Source organism: Ascaphus truei, chromosome 20 (assembly GCF_040206685.1).
Source record: "Ascaphus truei isolate aAscTru1 chromosome 20, aAscTru1.hap1, whole genome shotgun sequence".
NCBI classification, from domain to species: Eukaryota; Metazoa; Chordata; class Amphibia; order Anura; family Ascaphidae; genus Ascaphus; species Ascaphus truei.
Window position 1 is genome coordinate 15,357,931 of NC_134502.1, and position 20,378 is coordinate 15,378,308.

A 20,378-nucleotide genomic window follows, 5' to 3' on the forward strand; every position below is an offset into this window, starting at 1 on the left:
TAGAGATAGGACTTTGTTTACGTTAAATGAGTTTCCTTTGGATGGAAGAATGCAGATAGTTACCAGTGTCCCATAAAATGTGCAAACAATTATGATGTGAGAGATGCAGGTGGAGAAGGCTTTCTGTCTCACATTGGTGGAGGGGATCCTGAGGATGGCGAGGAAGATACATATGTACAGATGCAGCGGCCATTATAGGAACAAATCACTGAGCCGTTTTCGTGTGCTCTGCTGTATTCCAAGCGGCATTAACACGTCCAATCGCCCCAGGCACACGTGTTTATCGCGGTTGTTTTGTTTGAATTTCATGGATTCTGTTTCTTTGTGTGCAATGAAATGCAATGAAAGAGTGATTTGTAATGTGAACAGTACTGTGCTACTTTGCTACAGTGTCAATTTTCGGAGGCCAATGTCGCCGCCATATTTATATCGTCCAAGACGCGACGTGGGCTTTATAAAGATGGCGGCGACACTGGCACCCAATGCCCCATACTGGGGCCTGTAACTCGGGAAGCAGGGGGTCCCTGAACCACAAATTAATGCGTTTCAGCTCAGGGGACCCCCTGCTCACAGTGCACTATTATTAAAAATATATTCACGCTGCTTACTTACCATAGCGGATAGCCGCTAAGGTAAGGAATGATTGTTTATTTATATGTGCGTTTTACTCATAGTCTGATGTGCAGAGGGTCTCCGGAGCTGAACCGCTTTGGTTTTAGGACCGCGGACCCCCTGCTTCCCGAGATACAGGCCCCTTTATGGGGTGCCGGTATCCCTCTGCTTTGTTTACATTCCGCGGTCACGCGATCGGGACATTTAAATGCAGAGGGATACCGGCACCTCATAAAGGGGCCTATATCTCGGGAAGCAGGGGGTCCACGTACCTGAAACCAATGCGGTTCAGCTCCGGAGACCCCCTGAATATGTACACTATGAGTAAAAACTGTTTTGATATATTTTTATGTTGCCGATGTTTGCGCAGAGAGAGTGGCAGATCTCTCTCTGCTGCAGACACATATCGGCAGAAACGGCGTATCGCCAGGTTATCGGGAGCCAGGTTTTTTTATCACCGGCTCATCTGCGTTTTGTTTTCGCAGGGATTCGCCAGGGATTCGGCCCTTCCTGAATACTGCGAGGGCAAATCGCCAAAATCAAGCCGATAGAGAACACTTGCCGAGAGCACTTTTTCGGCGCTTACTGCATAGAGCCCCTAGTCCTTTGTCTATGTTCATGGCATTCCCTATGTGGGGATGTGTGTGTCTTATTTCTCCATTTATCTGCGTGATTACGGTATGATCTATGATGGCTCCTTTCCTCGTCTCTCCTATACCCATTTTCTCTTCTGGATAAATTATCCTTACCATAATTATCCTCGTTCCTATAGTGTATCTCTCTTGGAGGATCATAATGTTTAGAGACCCACCTTCTCGGTGACACATGCCTTTCATCAGTGGTGAATTTCACACTTCTATTCTCTTAGTGTCTTGATGTGGTCTATTATTTGGGGGGAATGTCTTTCCTATCCTTATTCTCACTGCCCCATCTCCTATACTCAAACATTTTTTCTTTTGTATTTTCTCTTTTGGTGTATTAGGAGGTAGTAGGGAGACTTTCTGCCATTTTTGGTGTGTACCCTCCAAGTAGTCTTCCTCATCTCGCTTGAACGTTTTGTTTTTTGTTTCGAATATACTATTTTCCAGAGTATCTATTTCTTCGGCCAATGTTTTGTCTCTACTAATAAAGGTTGGATTACACGTCACTGCTTCAAATTTCTTCTGGATAGTTTTAACTTCTTTGTCAATTTCTGCAAGAGTTGTGTTATGATGTTTAATTATGAGTCTAATGAGGTCATAGGAGCATGTATCTAAGGTACCTTCCCACACCACATTAAACTCAATTTCTGAAAGGTCAAAGGAAGTATTCTTAAATAATCGTAGGCCTCTGGGGATACGTTTAACGTCTAGGTATCTCTCTAGATATATCAAAACCCACTGTTTTTTGGTTTCTTTCTTTAGGAGCTTGTCTAATTTATCGAACTCATTGTTACAGTGGCGGCCACCTTTAATCTAATGCGGCTTTCTTCGCGGCTTGGTTTTAAACGCGGCGGCGCGCATTTTGTTTTTTTTGTTTTCCCGCACCGCGGGCGCTTTCAATGATAAGCGCCATTAGCGCTTATCTTTTGAATGCGGCCGCTGCGCGGGAAACTCCGTTAAAATCGGAGAAAACCCCCGCATTAAAACCGGCAAGCTTTAGAATAAGCTTGGCAGGGACAGTAATAGTTTCTGTTTCTCCTAATTTCGCTGTTTCGGCCGCTTTCATTTTAGTTTCAAAGTTAGCACTTATTTATAGTCTTTTCGTAACGACATTCTGAATATGCTCCCTCGAGCTCTCCCTATTTTTAGGGTTATTGTTATGTCATGATTGGTCTCTATAAAGACATTTCCAACAAGTAATTTTTAAATTAGGGTTTTAAAACAAGAAGTTCTCTGGAAAGGGTTTCTAACTTGAAGCACTTATAAGCAGATTTTTGCATGGCAATTGTATAAACTCACCACTAGAGGGAGCACCATGTCTGAATATGACAAAGTATGTGTTCTATTACGTTGAACTCTAGAGCAGATGGAATTTCTAACCCCGTTTTTTGTGACAATGGAGAATCACATGAATACAAATAGATAAGCATTTATATCAATAGCTAAGAGGTGATATAGCTGAGTACCTGCAAAATCACTATGTATTCATATATTTCCAGATTCAATATGTGCAATATGTATGATTAATAGAATGAAGTACTGATTACAAATGACAGCTATTCAAGGCAGCTGCATTAAATCCAACACGATTAAGAACTTGTTGATGTATCACAACAATTATTATTTCACTTCACCACTATTATTTTTATGTTATAACTAGCATGTGAGTTTTATTTGTCATGTTCATTTATTACTATGTGTCAGCATTACAGGACTAAACATCCATTGATGTGGCAAGGTGATGTTTTAACTCATTCAGTTTTGAATCATACACATTTGCCAATTAGAGACAGCCTACATATACTACTGGGAGTACAAGTACCCGGCAAGAACCTGACGAAGCAATTGATTTGCGAAACGCGTAGTTCCCTGACCGTGCTTGCAAGTTTGGACACAAGCAGCCACCGTACCTCAGATGAGACCTTGGCGACCGGTCCCGCAGTCGGACGCGTTTGCGGGAGTTCACTGTGGAGCAGAGGACTTGCCTAGAGATCCGGAGCTGTTCTGTGCATTTTTAAAGTGTGAGTTTTATTATGTTTATCTGCTACTATTAAACTACATTGATTATTCACTGTGGCTTTGCCCATTTTCCTCATTTGGGACTACGGGAGTGACGCCATCTACTCACAAATACCCCTACTCGGTCCAATTGGGTGATCAATAGAGGACCCTAAAGACCCCATCTATGTGAAGTGGCTCACACATGGCCGTGTGAGTACCTGTTTATATATATATATATATATATATATATATATATATATATATATAACAACAAAACACTGAATTGCTTAAATCAAAAATCTATCATGTAATGCTAACCAAGTAAAGAATAGTAGCTAAATGACGGTGCTGGGGACAGTAATATGAAAAATGGAAAAAGAGAAAGAAAAAATTGTCCCACTAAAAGCACTCAAGCAAAAAGAGAAAATGTTTATTCAAGGACATGGATTACACAAAAAAGATACAAATTTTAAAACAGTCCCCTTATGATCCCTACAGCTATAGAAAATACATAACATGAAAAGGCAATACTGTACTCCTGAATCTATGTATGATGAGATCAGAATAATACTACCCAGGAGAAAAAATGAACTCCTTAGATGTACTGTATGTAAAGACCGGCCGGTCAAAAAATATAAAGCTGTATGTTGTGAACTATTAACTGCAAATTATATTGATTGCCAATGCAATACCACCTAGGTCACTAAAACAAGCAAGTAAATATGTAAGAAATCACCACTGTTGGAATAGATGAGCACTATATATACTTGCAAATAATCATTAAGGTCTGTCCTTGTAGTTGGATCCTAAATCCATGCCATTTTAGGATCCAACTACAAGGACAGACCTTAATGATTATTCGCAAGTATATATAGTGCTCATCTATTCCAACAGTGGTGATTTCTTACCGACTCCCGGGGACACCGCATGCTCTCGAACCAATCCACGCACAGGACCCCAGGTAAAAAACAAAAAAAAACAAGTCTTTCTATAATTTTGTAATCCATACCGTCACCGGGGTCTTCTGGGTCTTCTTCTGTGTTTTTCTGTGTTCTTCTGTCTTCTTCTGGGGTCTTCTTACCTTCTTCCGAAACGCCCTGGTCCTCTTCTTCCTCCAGGAGGTCCGTCGTCCTGGGTGTCTGGCTCAAAAAATGAGACAATATAAGAGAAATGCTGCACACCTCAAAAAGAAAAATAATGATACAGTTACCGGTGCTCCAGTGTTTGCACGAAAGCCTGCGATCAGTCCTGAACAGATGAACAAAGGAACATAGGGCACAACGGGTTTAGCAAATCAAACTCATTTATTGAGCCAACATGACGTTTCGACCATAATGGTCTTTATCAAGTGACAATGGCATAAGTAGATTCCCTTGTAACAACATATAAATAGTGCCCCAAACCCCCACAATGCAACCTGTTCAATTAGTGCTGATGGAATTCATGTGCTGATTCAGTCCTTCTAGCCAATGTCCAGTCTGTATCTTTTGTTAGATAACCCCAACAGCTGTTTGCAATCCTCTGTATGTCGTGGAGTTTACATTCTCCCCCAAAGTGGGTTGTTTTAAGTGTTATGGTTGTAGCATTTGCAACAGTCTGAACACGGGGGATAAGTTTTACCACCCAAGGAGTGGCAGATTGTTCAGTATTAAAGAGCGGATCACCTGCACAACTACAAACATAATCTACATGATTAAATGTCCTTGTGGACTATGTTATATTGGGAAGAGCAATCGTATGCTCAAAACCAGATTTATAGAACATAAGAGTAAAATCAGTAATCGTGCAGAGGATACCGCTCTCATCAAACATTGCTCCGAATTTAGTCACCCAATATCGTCATTGAAACTAATGGGTATTGAACATATTAAAAAAGCTAGGGCAGGTCAGGATAAGGATGTTTTACTATTACAGCGGGAATCCTTCTGGATCCACACATTAGACACTGTATTTCCCAATGGACTGAATGATTTTTTGTCATTGAGCTGTTTCATTGAGGAGAGATAAAACCCCTTTTTTCTCCATAGGTTGCTGCCATTGCCTGCTGTAGTTATATTAATAAATGGTCATGTGAATACACCTTGTGGGTTATGTTTTTGAAAAGACTTGACAAAGACCAATCTTTTTTAGCTTATTTATTGTGAATCACTTTTCACAGTAAGATTGTATATCATACATCTTGTTCAAAAAGTGTTATGCTGATTCAGAACCCTCTCCCCCCCTTTTGTTTCCTTCTTTTCACATTGTGGACTTCTGATGACAAAGATATCCTCCCCTACTGCATGACAGATAAAGATGGATGTGAATGGATGAAAACGGAAGATCAACTAACCCCCCTTATGCCTGCAGGACCGCAGGGAGACTGGCTCACGCGTGCGCAATGACTCACAAGTAGTCTGCGCTTTTTGTGTTCCAAAATTATAGAAGGGTGAAGAGGATCGAGCGGATAACTACCGCACATGCGCGAACTTGAAACGCAAGCGTTCCAACTGCTAAGGACCCGGATTGATGATGTCAGCAAGATGGATGCCAGGATACACAGAAATGATGAGAATGTAAACTCCACAACATACAGAGGATTGCAAACATCTGTTGGGGTTATCTAACAAGAGATACAGACTGGACATTGGCTAGAAGGACTGAATCAGCACATGAATTCCATCAGCACTAATTGAACAGGTTGCATTGTGGGGGTTTGGGGCACTATTTATATATTGTTACAAGGGAATGTACTTATGCCATTGTCACTTGATAAAGACCATTAGGGTCGAAACGTCGTGTTGGCTCAATAAATGAGTTTGATTTGCTAAACCTGTTGTGCCCTATGTTCCTTTGTTCATCAAGAAATGAGACGACATAGGCTTTTATGAGCTTTTATAGGCCTATGATGTCACATTTCCATCAAATGGTTCCCACGGCAGTGATTGGGCATTAAAAACCATGTGATTTTGCAACCAAAAATTGAAAGGAAATGAAGCCAGCCAATCAGAATGGCCGTGCTTCATTTGCCTTTAAGATGACGTCATCAAAAGAAAGATGGCCACCGTCACATGGTACTAGAGCAAATCAGATCGTGTGAACTAAATCCCCTATCTGATTGCTATAGTACACCATGTGACAGAGGTTTGGGGGAGAAAGGATGTGACGTCATCCAAAGGGAGTCACATGGTACTTGAGCCAATCAGATAGGGGATTTAGTTCCCACGCTCTGAGTGGCTCAAGTACCATGTGACGGCCTTTGGATAATGCCACATCTCCATGCAAATGTTACAGGCAGCTTTTTTTTTCTATCAGCTATCGCGCTTGAAGCGCGATAGTAGGGGGGGTGGAAAGCACGCACGATTGGGCGGATTGCAGCTTGGCTGAACAACTTAGTGAATGGCGCCTCTGACCACTTTTTAGCAGACGTAAAAAAAAAATTCATGCCGGCGCAAAAGCTCACTGCTTAGTGCATAGCCCCCTGTGTGCATAGGCCCCATAGCCACTATCAACTTAATTAAATATATTTAGCGACACTAATAGTAACTCCAGTCATATGAATTGTTGCGAACACAGCCCACTACGTAAGATATGTGACGTCACAGTACAGTGATGCGCACCGACTCGCGGCAAACCCCAATATGCTGAAAAAAGATGAAAAATACTGGGGATTAGATTCATTTGGAGTGCATACATTTGCTATGCTAAGATGTCGGCCATGCAACATGCCAATCAATATTAAGAATCTACCGTCCTTATATTTTTTGGTTTGTTCTACAATGGAAGGACTATAGGGGGTATATTTAGAAAGAGCAACACATATGGGGCCTATTCACTAAACAGTGATAAGAGGTTTAATGGTCTCAAAATGATGCCCGTACAGCGCGATACTGCCTGCTTTGCTATTCACTAGACAGTGATAACAGTTAAATATTGCACAATAATGGCTTTTTAACTACTGTAGTGCCGACATGTATTCTAAAACAAATCTGGGGTAATCACCAACAAGACCCAGGTACATGCTGGGTACATGCTGGGTACATGCTGGGTACATGCTGGGTACATGCTGGGTACATGCTGCAACATTTCAGTGACATTTCTGCAGACAGACCAATGGCCCATCGAATTAACACCGGGGGTCCCTGGATGGGACTGCCAGGGACCCCTGCTGTGTTAATCTGATGGGCCATTAGTCTCTGCAGAAATGTCACTGAAATGTTGTAGCATGTACCCAGCATGTACCTGGGTCTTGTTGGTGATAGCCCCAGATTTTTCAAGGCAAGATTAAGTCAAGTTTTAGAATACTCATTGGCGCACCTGTACCTTTAACAGCCTAAGGCAAATAAGTCGCTCGACAAGCCAAAGAAAGGGCAAAATCCCTTTTTTTTGCCAGTAATAGCTATTCACTAAACAGTGATAAGCATAACGAACTTTCAAATTTTGCAATATTTTGTCGCCAGGTAAAGGTTGGCGCTAAAGATATTGCAAGATGCATAAAATCATTTTCTTCCTTTTTTACCTTCACAGGATTAATATTTGGTACCTAATTGTATTAATCTGGTCTATGCCTTTAATTTGTGGCTGTTTACTCACCCATGGAGCTGGGCGGTCTCCTTATTAGCTTCTCCCATCCAAAACAGCCCTCAGCAGCCAGTGCGTTACTCCAGGGTTCACATGTCGGCCGGTTAGCGAGATGACAGTGAAGAGTCATGCCCCCGCACTCCACGAAAGCAAGTCTGACGCGCGCCTTGCCTGCAACCCCCCCCCCCCCCCGTTCTTCTCGCCTCACCAGGAAGTGGCGGCCATCTTGTGACCAAGTTCTTCCGGTTCGAGGTTTAGGCTAGTGTCCTCCGCATCCCCTCCTCCTGCCGATGAAAGCAACAATCGCCTGGGGGAGCTCCGCCAAGATTACCAGCCCAGAGATCCTAACGGGGAAACAATTTCCTCCACTCTGGCACCGTCCTTGCATGTCCCTGGGGACAAAACGGAGAGTGGTAGTCGTGAAGACGGGTCAGGTTAGGAGAGGTACTTGCTGTGGTCGAGGAGAGGAGAATTTCGGATTTTCGTTAAGCGGTGCCTGGGTCCAGGGATGGAGATATCAGAATAGTCGAGTACATAGCCGTGGTCCAGGGGTGAGAGAAGAAAGGAGTCCGGGCACAAGCAGGTGTCAAAGGAACTGGAAGCAAGACAAGGCAACGCAGGATACCAGGAAGCTTGAGGTAAGCACACACTGACAAGAGTTTATGCTCAGCCAGTTTGGAGGAGGGCTGCCTGAGCATTTAAAGATTAGGCAGTCAATGAAGAGTAATGAATGCAGTGTCCACAGCTGCAGGGTAAGGAGTAATCACAGGTATGCTCTCTACCGATATGTAGGGGCGGAGTCAGTTGCAGCTGTAGGATAATGGATAGCATTAACCCTTTGAGTGCCTGTGTTCGTGCGGTGTCTGTTCGTAGTCGGAGCGTGCTGAGCGCTGCTCATGTCGTCACGGGGCGGAGCCTGGAGGCGGGCCCTGCGCTATCTCCTCTCCTAACGGTGCGACGCCTGCGCACAGGTTGTATTGACGCAGGATACCCGTGACGTCGAGGGATGAGTGACGGAGGCGGGGCTTCCCGGTGATCCTCACAGGGAGAACGGGAAGCCATCTGGATAATCAGTAACTTGGAGGGCTGTGGTGCACAGTGCACCAGCAGGGTAACAGCATGCCATAGGCCCAAGTATGTTGTCCAGGCCTGCTCCACACTGGCCGCACCAGACCTGTCAGCCCCCGCCCAGACCCTCTCACCTTGATACTCTCAGGGACAAGCTGATTTGATACAGGATAACCTCAGTCTGCGGAGGGATGCGCACTCCTTCAGTTTCAATAACGGTCTCTGTAATTGATTGTTTTTCTATTTTAAGTTCTGCCCACCAGGCCTCTAAACACAACTCCAGCTCCATTAATTTATATTTGACTGTTATAAAAGTGGTATTGGTGTGTAGTCTATACAATAGTCTTTGAGATTCTGCTATTTAAAACAGGATTTAGCTGCAGAATTACAAGGATGACAGTGGATTGAGGTTCTGTTACTAAGGAGCTCTAGATTTACGCAGCCATCTTGCATTGCTCAAAGCCACGCCCCATTAGCACATTGATTTTTTAATAAGGAAAAGCATATAAACAAAGATTGCATTGTGTTCAATCTGAAACACCAGGTATATACATCTCAACCCCGTTATAACGCGATCCGCTACAATGCAGATCCGCTATAACGCGGTCTCAGCATGGCTCCCGTTAAAAAAAAAGTACCCAAAGACTACATCTCCCAGCATGCTGGGAAAACTTTAATAACAAATCACAAGCTCTGTCAGGCAGTGAGCATGCTGGGAGATGTAGTCTCTGGGTGTCAAAAGCTATAGGGGAAGGACAGGCAACAAGAGCCCTATTTAAACAAAACACACCCCCTCGCCCGAAGCTGATAAAGCAGGGAGAGAGCTGTAGATGCGGGTAAGGCCTCGCGGAACCCCTGATCATGGTGGACATTTTTTTTTTAAAGGCAATCCTGGTTATAACGTGGTCTCTTTATGTGGACCCTGAGTACCGCGTTATAACGGGATTCAGCTGTACTATTTATGGAACTTGCTGCACTTTAAAATCATGCACTGCAAGTTATTCCCTTACTGAATACAATTTGAATTCCATTATTCAAATTTATAGACATGTAAATAAGCAAAACGTTTGGAGCTTTCTTCCATGTGAATACCGAATGTATAGATCAGTTCTGCGTTTCCTCGTCGACTTAAAGCATTATTGGTCTACAAATTTGATTTAATTAAAGTAATAATAGAAGCTATTCCTGCACACAACAAACACACACAGTCGGTACAAAATTATATTTTATTCATTAATATACATTTTGGTGGTGTGATCAATATTAAAATAAATAATATTAATATAATAATTATAATATCAAAACTTTTAACATCTATATTATTAATATATCTAGATTTTTTTAACCAATATAATCAATATCCACATTATTTAATATCTATGATTTGCATATCTATTTTAATATATATAAAATGAAGATCTATAACAACAATATTTTACAAGAACTAATAAACATGGAATGTTCCAGTCGTTATAAGCCTATGGTACAGATGTAGCAAGCTTTATTTTACCGAATGATAACACAGCATAAATCAGAATATAACAGCGTTTCCAGAGGACTGAATGGCACTGATAATACAGAATATCACAACATATCTCATGATATGTGCCAATAAGTGCAATAACCCTTTCTATATCTGTGCATGTGCTTAATCTAGTGCACAGCTTTAAAATCCTCTAAGTGTACAGTGCATCATCCTCTTTGGGAGGATGGCCAACCTCGATATAGTCTTATCAGTAAGAGATCATCCGTCATGAACCTAAGCATAATGTTTTACCAAGAAGGTACCAAGACAAATTCAATATAAATCATATTGACATCTTTACAGTGCAAAGAGGTTTATACAGTATGTTGAGTTGCCTCCCTCTCCTTTTATGCTAAAAAACTGTTATTATCTTGAAACCTTTTCCTCAGAGCTGCCCCGATCTCCTGGTTCCTCAGGCTGTATATGATGGGGTTGAAAAAGGGAGTCACCACTGTGTACAGCAGAGATAGGACATTGTTTATGTTAAATGGTTGGTATATAGATGGAACAACGTAGATAGTAATCAGTGACCCATAATATGTGAAAACAACTGTGATGTGAGAGCTGCAGGTGGAGAAGGCTTTCTGTCTCCCAGTGGTGGAGGGGATCCTGAGGATGGTGTGGAATATACATACGTAGGTTGCAATGATGAAGGCAAAAGGCAAGAAATCTACAATGATGGATAGCACAAAGCCTTCAATTTCTAGGAAGGAGGTATCTGAGCATGAGTGTTTTAGCAACGGAGCTAAATCACAGAAGAAATGGTCAATGACATTGGGGACACAGAACTGTAACTGACTAATCTGAAGAATTAAGAGTAATGCCACCAAAAATCCTATGAGCCAAGACCAGATCACCAGCTGGAGGCGAAGCTTGAAATCCATAATGGTGGTATAACGCAATGGGTGACAGATGGCCACATATCTGTCATAGGACATCACTGTGAGAAGGAGACACTGTGTAATCACGGAGCAAGCAAAAAAGTGAAATTGACTGATGCATCCAAAAACAGACATAGTGCAACCTTCTACCCATATGAGGCGCAGCATGTTGGGGACAATAACCGTTGTAAGCAGAATGTCAGTTAAGGACAAGTGGGCAAGGAAAAAGTACATGGGAGAATGGAGTTGATGACTGGTTGACACCAATGTGATGATCAGCAGATTACTACTTAAGGTCATAATGTATGTGATGAGGAACAGAATGAAGAGTAAAATCTTGAAGCTGTGAAGATTTTGGAATCCAAGGAGCAGGAATTCAGAGACTGTTGTTTGATTCTTCCCAAACATCACCTGATGACAGAGTAAACACAAATTATCTATTCAAAATGGCATTTTAGTGTTCTGTTTTTTAAACACCTTAAATTGACACAGTAGCACAGTACTGTACACATTGCAATTCATTCATTTCATTGCACCCAAAGAAACAGAATCCATGAAATTCAACAAAGCAATCGCGATAAGCGCGGGTGCCTGGGGCGATTGGCCACGTTCATGCTGCATGGAGTACAGCAGAGCACACGAAATCAGCGCCGTGAAGTTTTACAGCTGCAGCTGTATATTAAATCTAATCCTAACTTCATTCTTATTCCTACTACTCTTACTCTTAACAAGAGACAGGGGGTGCCCAATGCTGCATTCAATTGACAAAACATATAAAGTAAAATTACTCTTATCCTGAAGCTGATGTTGCACTAACTGGGACAAGCTTTTCCTAAATCCAAAATCACAAAACATAAAATTATATAACGAAGACAACTAAGTAATGTAAGGCTAAGGTCCCGCTCCCTCAGTCAGCGCGCCCGCACTTCAGACAGGCGGCGCGCTGACAGGCAATTGACCGCGATATGCGGTCTGCAGGGAGCCGGGAGCCGGAGCGGGAGGGGGGCGGGAGTAGGAGGGGGGGGTGTGGTAAACTTTGCCAGGTCTGAGATCGTGGTGCTGTGGTGCCGTCCACCCCCCCACCACCACCCCCACACACAACACATACACACAACACATACACACAACACATACACACACACATACACATACACATACATACACACATACATATACACACACACTTTTCCCCCGCAGCTCCTTCCCTGCTCCCCTCCCATCCGTAGCTCCTTCCCTCCCCTCCTTCACCCATTGGCTGACTGCCGCACCACGTCACGTGTCAGAGCTGAAAATCACTAGGAGCTTGCAGCATCGGCCGGCTGACGCGTCACAGCATGCAGTCAGCCAAGTAATAAGGAGCCAGCGGGGACCTCCACACTAGAGGAAAGTGGCTGGTGGTCTGCTGCCGCACGGCCGCGCGGACTGCTGGACGCAGCAGGACCAAAGCCTAACTGCAGTGATCACAGAGATACAACAGACTCAAACAGACAACAACCACGATCAGAATGGAAGATCTAACATAATTCAGATTGTATCTTAATTCAACTAAACAAAACATTCAGATATAGATGTGTAAGTAAAAACGGCAAAAGACAACCGAACTATAATCAAAGCGTTTTTTGGTAGAAAAAAATGTATAAAAGGGGCCAACCTTCCCAGTTAACAGACACTAAACAAGCCAATAACAAATCCAGAACTGCAGAATACAATAAAAACCTACATAAATGTTTGTTAAAACACATGATAGCAACACAGCAGGAATAGGAACAGGACTGCCCAAATATGAACATGGAAGACATCCTGTGGCACTTTGGAAACACACTCAAGCTCATCTCATCTATATAATCAGGAGATGCAGTAGAACATCTTATACAGAACATATACCACCCCCAAGTTCTGAGTGAAGAAATAGCTTGTCACTGATAGCAATTGCACTAAATGCACAGTCCCGAAAGCAGACCTTTTACAGTCTGTGGTGCTGCCCTGTGATCCAACATCTTTGGGCACAGGAGATGAAATGCTGTAAAGACTCAACAAACAAATACAGTATCTCTGTAATCAAAGAATTCATGATCTTCACTTTTACATATCTAGAAAATTAAAGGGATAGGGAAGGATCAGACCCAAAGGAAACCAATAAACTCAGGCAAATCATTGTAATGGCTGCAAGATAAACAATCCTACATCATTCAGCCCCCCCCCCCCTCCCCCTCATTAGATTTATGGAGATACATTTTTTTTGGCCTGTTCACATTATATTGGGTGGAAGCAACCATTGACAAAGAGAAGTAAACATTTTCAAAATTTGGGAGAGGTTCATTGACACATTATCCCAAGAACTCAAACAGCGAAATCAGAACAACTTCCAACGCACAACGTGTCCCACAACACAAACGTTCAAACAAGACCCACCAATAAGGGGGGCTATAAAGGTCATAAGATAACAAGGATGTATTGATAAACACACTTGATCCCAGGAAGGTAATCCCTAACTCTTCCTGAACATCTAAACATTAAGCCCAAACATTAGAACAGATGCAGACAGAAACAAGACATTAAAAGAACTTACAAGATCACATACTCCGTCCAGGACATAAAAAGTAATACAGACAGCAGAAGAACAATGAGAGCCAGAGAGGTTTGGGACATACAATTGAGTAAAAAAATCAGAACAGAAAAAAACCACTTTATAATAATTCAAATATTAAAGAAAAGGTACAAAGGGGTAAACATAGGAGTAAAAAGACTGACAAATTGACAAAATTCAAACAAGAAAGGAGACTTATTCATTGTTGATTTTATTTTTACTGTTAAGCACAAACACTGTTAGAATTGTTAAACTTCAACAATATACAGTTTCATATTTAAAAATAAAAAATGTGGAACTTACTAAAACATGTTCAGTATATGGAAACAAGAAGCTTAAACTGATCCAATGTTATAAGCAAATGACAATGTTATGACAAGTACAAAAAATGTAGACAATGTATATGATTTGATGACGTTTTCCAATGAAACTGTATGGGGGGGAAAATTCATACAAATGACAATGTTTCTCAAACATAACATACCAAAAACTGATTCATTTGTTTCTTACATTCGACAAAACTGTGATAAGATAAAGATATAGGGAACTTAAAGCATATTTTTATTTGCGTTAATATGTAGACTCCACCAATGTAATATCAACACAGCTATTTTGTTATACATGTTATATAGTTAACATTCTCCTTATTAAATCACCACCCCTACTGCAAAACATAAAACAGTCATTTGACTTTGCTGAGTATCCCACACTTACCGTTATCTATAATTACCACAGCAATGATTAGGCTCGGTCAGCTACACTTTTTCAGAGAACCAAATTAGCCTTCACTTGTAAATGTCCAGAGTGAGATGTATGTATCAAAGAGATAAGACTTTGAGAAGTAATTATCTATGCTTTTGGTTGTTCCTATAATATGGGAGCTTCTTGTAATGCCGGGTAGAGTGTCTGCCACTGGCAGACTGTAATGTTAACAATACCCAAATTGATAGAGGTTTTTATACTCTTTATGCAGTAGAGAGAACAGTCCTTGTGATACTCATTGCACATAATTCCATGGAGACCCCATTAGGAGTATTGAAAATATTCCTGGAGGGAAACATCAACTCCCGACCCAGTCAGTAACCTCACAGAACTTTATTGCAGGTTAGTATCTTCATCTTGTAGATATGTTAACCTTTCCCTTGCTAGATTTATTTCAGGTTGTAATACTAAAGAGACCTGACACGTTTAATGATACAGTGAACCAAAATAATATCTATCCCGCAATCAAAAACAATGCAAAAAAGTTGGTCGAAAGTAATATTTTTTTACCAATGAGAACAAAAATATTAAAATAACACAAAAATCAGAATGATCTGGAATGGCCAGAAGAAAGGGCTGAATACCCTGAAACATCGAAATAGCCCTCCTTTATATTTTGGATTGGTTTGTGTCTTTTTTCTATTTTTCTTTTTTCTGTTCCCTTTTTTCATTTTTTTTTCGTATATTTTCCCTTTTTTACTTTTTGAAGTGAAACTTCTTTGGTGGCACCCACTGAATTTTGATGGGTAAAATCTCCTGCATGGAGATGAAAATCCATCATGGAAGTGACGTAGTGGGCTGCTGTTGGTTGCGCATGCGCAGACGCAGCTGTTGCCTCCAGGACCGCGTGTGCATAAGCGTCTATAGACACACACACACACACGCATACACATCTCATGTACACCTAGGGAAAGGGGGCAATAGGCAGACCTTGTGTGCTTTTGATTTGGGAATTTAGATAAACATGCACAGGCTTACAAATGAGACATAGCTATAGTAAATACATCAGTATTTACTAAGGATTTAACTAATACATCAGTATTTAACTAATAGCTGAAGAGTTATTTGAGAGAGAAAAGAAACCCATTATATAGCACTCGAGCTTAGTGTAAATATTAAAATAAATCTTTTTTTTTGTTTTGTTTTTGTTTCTTAGATTTTTATAGGTTTTCAAAACAGGATAGGAACAGAGCATCCATCCATTGTTTTACAACATTTTGTTGTATACATTTGCAATGCCCAGTAGCACTCATTTTGGCATAAATATATATTCATGATGTGGTGGGTGTAGGAGTTTGAGTTAGCTGGGAATGTGTGTGTGTTAATCAATTTCTGACTGGTAACAGTTAAATGGAGGTAGGTGGCACCTCCCCCAAGAGCTCACCCCTCCCCACCTTTTTAACTTGGGAGGTAATGGAATTTTTCTGAATGGACAAGACTCACTGTAGTTGCTTCCCCTCATACAGAGGTAAAAAGGGTTCACAGTTTTAATGTTAGGACCTGCATTAATTTGGTTATACCTTGACGTTGGTATGCAGGCTTACGACGCTTTGGCCAAAAGGTTTAACTAAGTAACCAAGTAATTACTATTATTATTGAAGTATTTAAACTTTATACTTATTACCATATATAAAAAAGGAAAAAAGAGGAGAGAGCGCACGCCCATAGCGTATAAAACTATATTTAATGGAGGGGAGGGGGAGGGAGGGGTAAAAAACGCACTTACAAGAAGTACAATAAAATCAAGCATATGTGATAATAATCACCACCATCCGGTCTAACTGCAAGCTCTTGGGGCAGTCCCAGGCTCTGTTGGTGAAGGAGCAGCATCTCAGCAGATTTCCAGGACTGATGTAAGTCATCCGGTCAAAATGCAGACTTTGGGGGCATTCCCAGGCTCCGTTGGCAAACGAGCAGCGTTCCAGCAGTTTCCCAGGGCTGGTGTGCTGTGAATAGTCCCAGACAAAAAGTTCCGTATAGGTAGTGCCTGCAGCACTAGCGCTAGGATCAGTCCGCTCCTGCGCTGGATGTAGACTTCAATGTCAGTGCGTCTGACGTCACGACGCTCCCTGACGCCTTTCGTCAGTCTCGGCTAACTTTTTCAAAGGGATCTGAGTAGGTATAGTGTGCATATTGAGGTGCCCCAAATATAAAGAAAATGGGCACAAGAAGGATATGACTACTGTACCTCAAACTAGAGTGGCAGGTGTCGTAGTCCCGCTGTCACCTGTCAACTGTGTGTATAATCAAGAATACGGGACTGGCAGTGGCTCGGCACCAGCTGATTGGCAAAGTCTATGGTGAGTAATGTTGCCGTATTTTATTCTGTTTTTGAAATATCAATTCAATGCACAGTCAAGCGATTCTCCTGTAAGCAATATCTCCTGTAAGCAATATCATTGGCTGAGCAGCTTCTATAGTAGATACTGAACAATTGGTGCAAAGCTAGGCGCATGCGCATTGGAACCTTCTTGAAACGCATATGCGTGTCATCACATCGACAGTAGGCGCATGCGCATGTGAACAGGAGACGCCCCCCGAGAAAATTATTGGTGTCACTGACTGTGGGAACTTCTTTAGGGGACTGACTGACCATTACAGTAAAACTTGTACTTTTGTTTTTCCTCAGAAAATAAAACTTTGTCATCTCATGCGGAAAACGGCAAATGGAGGGATTTCGATGGCTAATATCGCTGTGTGTAACAATGCATGCACATTGCTGAATCGGATTTAAAAAACCACGTACCGGAGTCTACAGTTTAGTGGCCGTTGTTATTGATTAGGATAGAATACTGTAACTGAGAGCTTCATAGAAAACCTGAAACAGTATGCTGTTGTTTTCAGACCGTATACAATACTTTTTTTATATATACTGTAAAATAAACCCAAAAAATAAAAAGTATGCATTTATTCTACATGTATTCCATTACATACAGTATGTGTATTCTATACCCGTACAGCATCTATTGTTTTAATACTCTTGTGATGTACAGTTCTGAGCATGCCTACAGTATACAGTACAGTACTGTACAGTATGCCTGGACCCCTTGTATTGAGAAAGTTAGTGACAGCATCTAAACCAGCTCTATGCTTAATGCTGGTATATAACCCCTCCTGTCCAAGCTGACTAATACAGTCTCTTTAGATATCACTATGCCTTCTAATTCAGCATTCACCCATTTCTCCTTCGTGTCCTGCAGATGTGTCCTGCAATTACCTCTCAAACTTTAGAAATCAGGTATAGGAATATCATAGACCGCAGGAAACTACTACAGAAAAATTTGCAGTTAGATCTGAAACTTTTGACATCAGACATAGGAATAGCAGACAGAGAAACATGCAGTTAAATCTGAAACTTTAGATATCAGGCGTAGGGATATCATAGGTTGCAAAGAAACAAACTTCAGGGGAACTTGCAGGTAAACCTAAAACCTTAGAACAAATCATAGGAAGAACAACAGATTGCAGGAAAAATCACAGCATTGAGTAAGGACAGTGAGTAAGGACACTGACTGGCCCTGAGTTACCTGGTTCAATTCCCGGTGTCGGCTCCTTGTGACCTTGGGCAAGTCACTTTATCTCCCTGTGCCTCAGGCACCAAAAACATAGATTGTAAGCTCCATGGGACCTGTGCCTACAAAATGGCTCTGTAAAGCGCTATGCAAAACTGGCAGCGCTAGGGCACAAAGTTTCGACAGCCTGTGAGTGTTGATTAAGGCCTCGTCCAGGTAGGGAACGTGCACGCCGGTGCTCAGCCGTGCTTTTCCTGGCCGGCTAGGTTTGCGCACGTCTGGGAGCTGGTTCGCCCTCATTGGGCAAACCGCTCATGAGACGTGCTTGCGAGCAGCGAAATCAATTTTGCTTGCTCTGCAAAGCGGCTGAGTGCCGAGCAGGCCACGTGCCACGTGCCTTGTCGCAAAGGGTCCAGCGTGAGCGTGAGCGCCTGCTCAGCACCACCCTGGACGAGGCATTACTGTTGTTGAGACAGCGAGAAGTGGAGTGCATTAGCTGTTTTACTTAGTTACTTTATATCTTTCCGAGTTCAAGCTCGCTGAGGCGGGCTGAGCCGCGCTGACCAGATGCACAAACCCCCTGCATCTGTCATCAGCGCGGCTATAGTTTCCCCCTCCGCATGCGTGCGGAGGCTCAGAAACTTTGCAGAGTCAGGCAAGTTTAAAATTTGCCGCTCGGGGAAGCGATGGAGCGGTCAAGTGACCGCTCCCATCTAATGGGAGCGAGGGACTAGCCCCGCCTCCGTCTTCGCCTTCTGGCATGCCTCCTCCCCCAGAGAGCGCTCACTGCCTCGCCTGCAAGGACAGAAAAAAGCACCATTTTCAACAGGCGTGGCAGAGCAGGAGCGCGGCTTAGCGCGGCTGAACCCTCTATGTCCCATGCCTAACATGTTGCCTGCAATATGGTAAGAGCACTTGGAATATGGACGAGCAGATGGAAAGAGCACTTTTACAAGTACGTAATTAGTATAATTAGTAATGGGAAAATACATATATTGAAAGCTTTGATTAATCTTACATTTTGCCATATTCCATATACAAGAAATTAATTGGAACATAAAATGAGTTTGTGTTTTCCTCTATAAAGCAGACTATGGTTAAATTAGGTAATTAAAAGATTAACTACTAGTGCATAGATTAACCTAATATACTGTACTTTGTTTAAAAACGATTTCACCTGCAAAAAATCTCACCTACAGTATCTAAGTGCAGTTGAGATGGGTCTATATGTAATTCAGTTTTTATCAATACTAGCTACTGATTTATCAAATATTAGCCGCACATACTGTACTTATTTAAAGATCAGCTCAGCTGCACATTGGTCTTGTAACAGTCAAACATTAAAGCTGCAGTTCAGTCAATATCCCGCATGTGTGTTTTTTTTAATAAATCATTTCTGTAGTAAGAAAAAATACGTTTAGCATTTTCTGTTTAAAAAACAACAACTTTGAAAGACCAATTTTCTTGTATTCTATTTTAAAAGCCATTTGCTAAGGCACTGCCCCTTCATGTCCTGTCACAAGCCCTGGCACACCCCTTTGTCAGTCCTGCCCTCCCTTTAGCACATGTCAGTGCAGGAGTGCTCATGAATATTCATGAGCTTTCACTGAGAGACAGAAGCAGAAGAAAAACAGATCCCTTCACTAATTATGTAACCAAATTTCGCCTATCAATACATGGAGAACAAATTGACCTGCAGCTATACAGTTCTTTAGGTAATTAGAGATTGCACACATGAAACTATTGAAGTAAAAAAATAAATTAAAAAAAAATAAAAAAAGACTGAACTGCAGCTTTAAGGGCCATAATAACAGAGCATTCTATGCAATAAGGCAGGCCTGCACAACTCCAGTCCTCGAGGGCCGCAAACAGGCCAGGTTTTCAGGATATCCCTACTTCAGCACAGCTGGCTCAATTAGGCTGAGTCCCCAGTCTTCACTGTGGCACGCGCGCCCGGCGGGGGGGGCGGGGTGCGTGCACAGCGCTACACCGCGATAGGCGGTCTGAGAGGAGAGGGAAGGTTTGCGACGGGAGGGGGCATGGCTGTGGGTTTGCGGGGGCATGGCCATGACGCCCCGCAGCTGGTTTGCTCTTATTGGCTGAACCGCCGGCGGGGGAGTGGCCACGCCTCCGTCGCAGATGTTAATTTCAAATTCCCCTGCCTGACTGAAACCTGTCGCGCACCGCTGGGGAAAGGTGCACGACAAGGTAGGGACTGGGACCGGCCTG

At 42.3% G+C, this 20,378-nt stretch overlaps 1 protein-coding gene across 5 annotated transcripts in view; it reads right to left on the reverse strand.

Moving 5' to 3' along the window:
• Positions 1 to 10,273: 10,273 nt before the first annotated feature.
• Positions 10,274 to 20,378, reverse strand: part of LOC142470692 (olfactory receptor 6B1-like) — a 63,060-nt gene continuing 52,955 nt past the window's right edge. For all 5 annotated transcript variants that reach the window (XM_075577318.1, XM_075577320.1, XM_075577321.1 and 2 more), the window contains exon 3: positions 10,274 to 11,699. In XM_075577318.1, the coding sequence (XP_075433433.1) occupies positions 10,755 to 11,696 (942 nt within the window). In that variant the 5' untranslated portion in view covers positions 11,697 to 11,699 and the 3' untranslated portion in view covers positions 10,274 to 10,754. The remainder of the gene's footprint in view (positions 11,700 to 20,378) is intronic.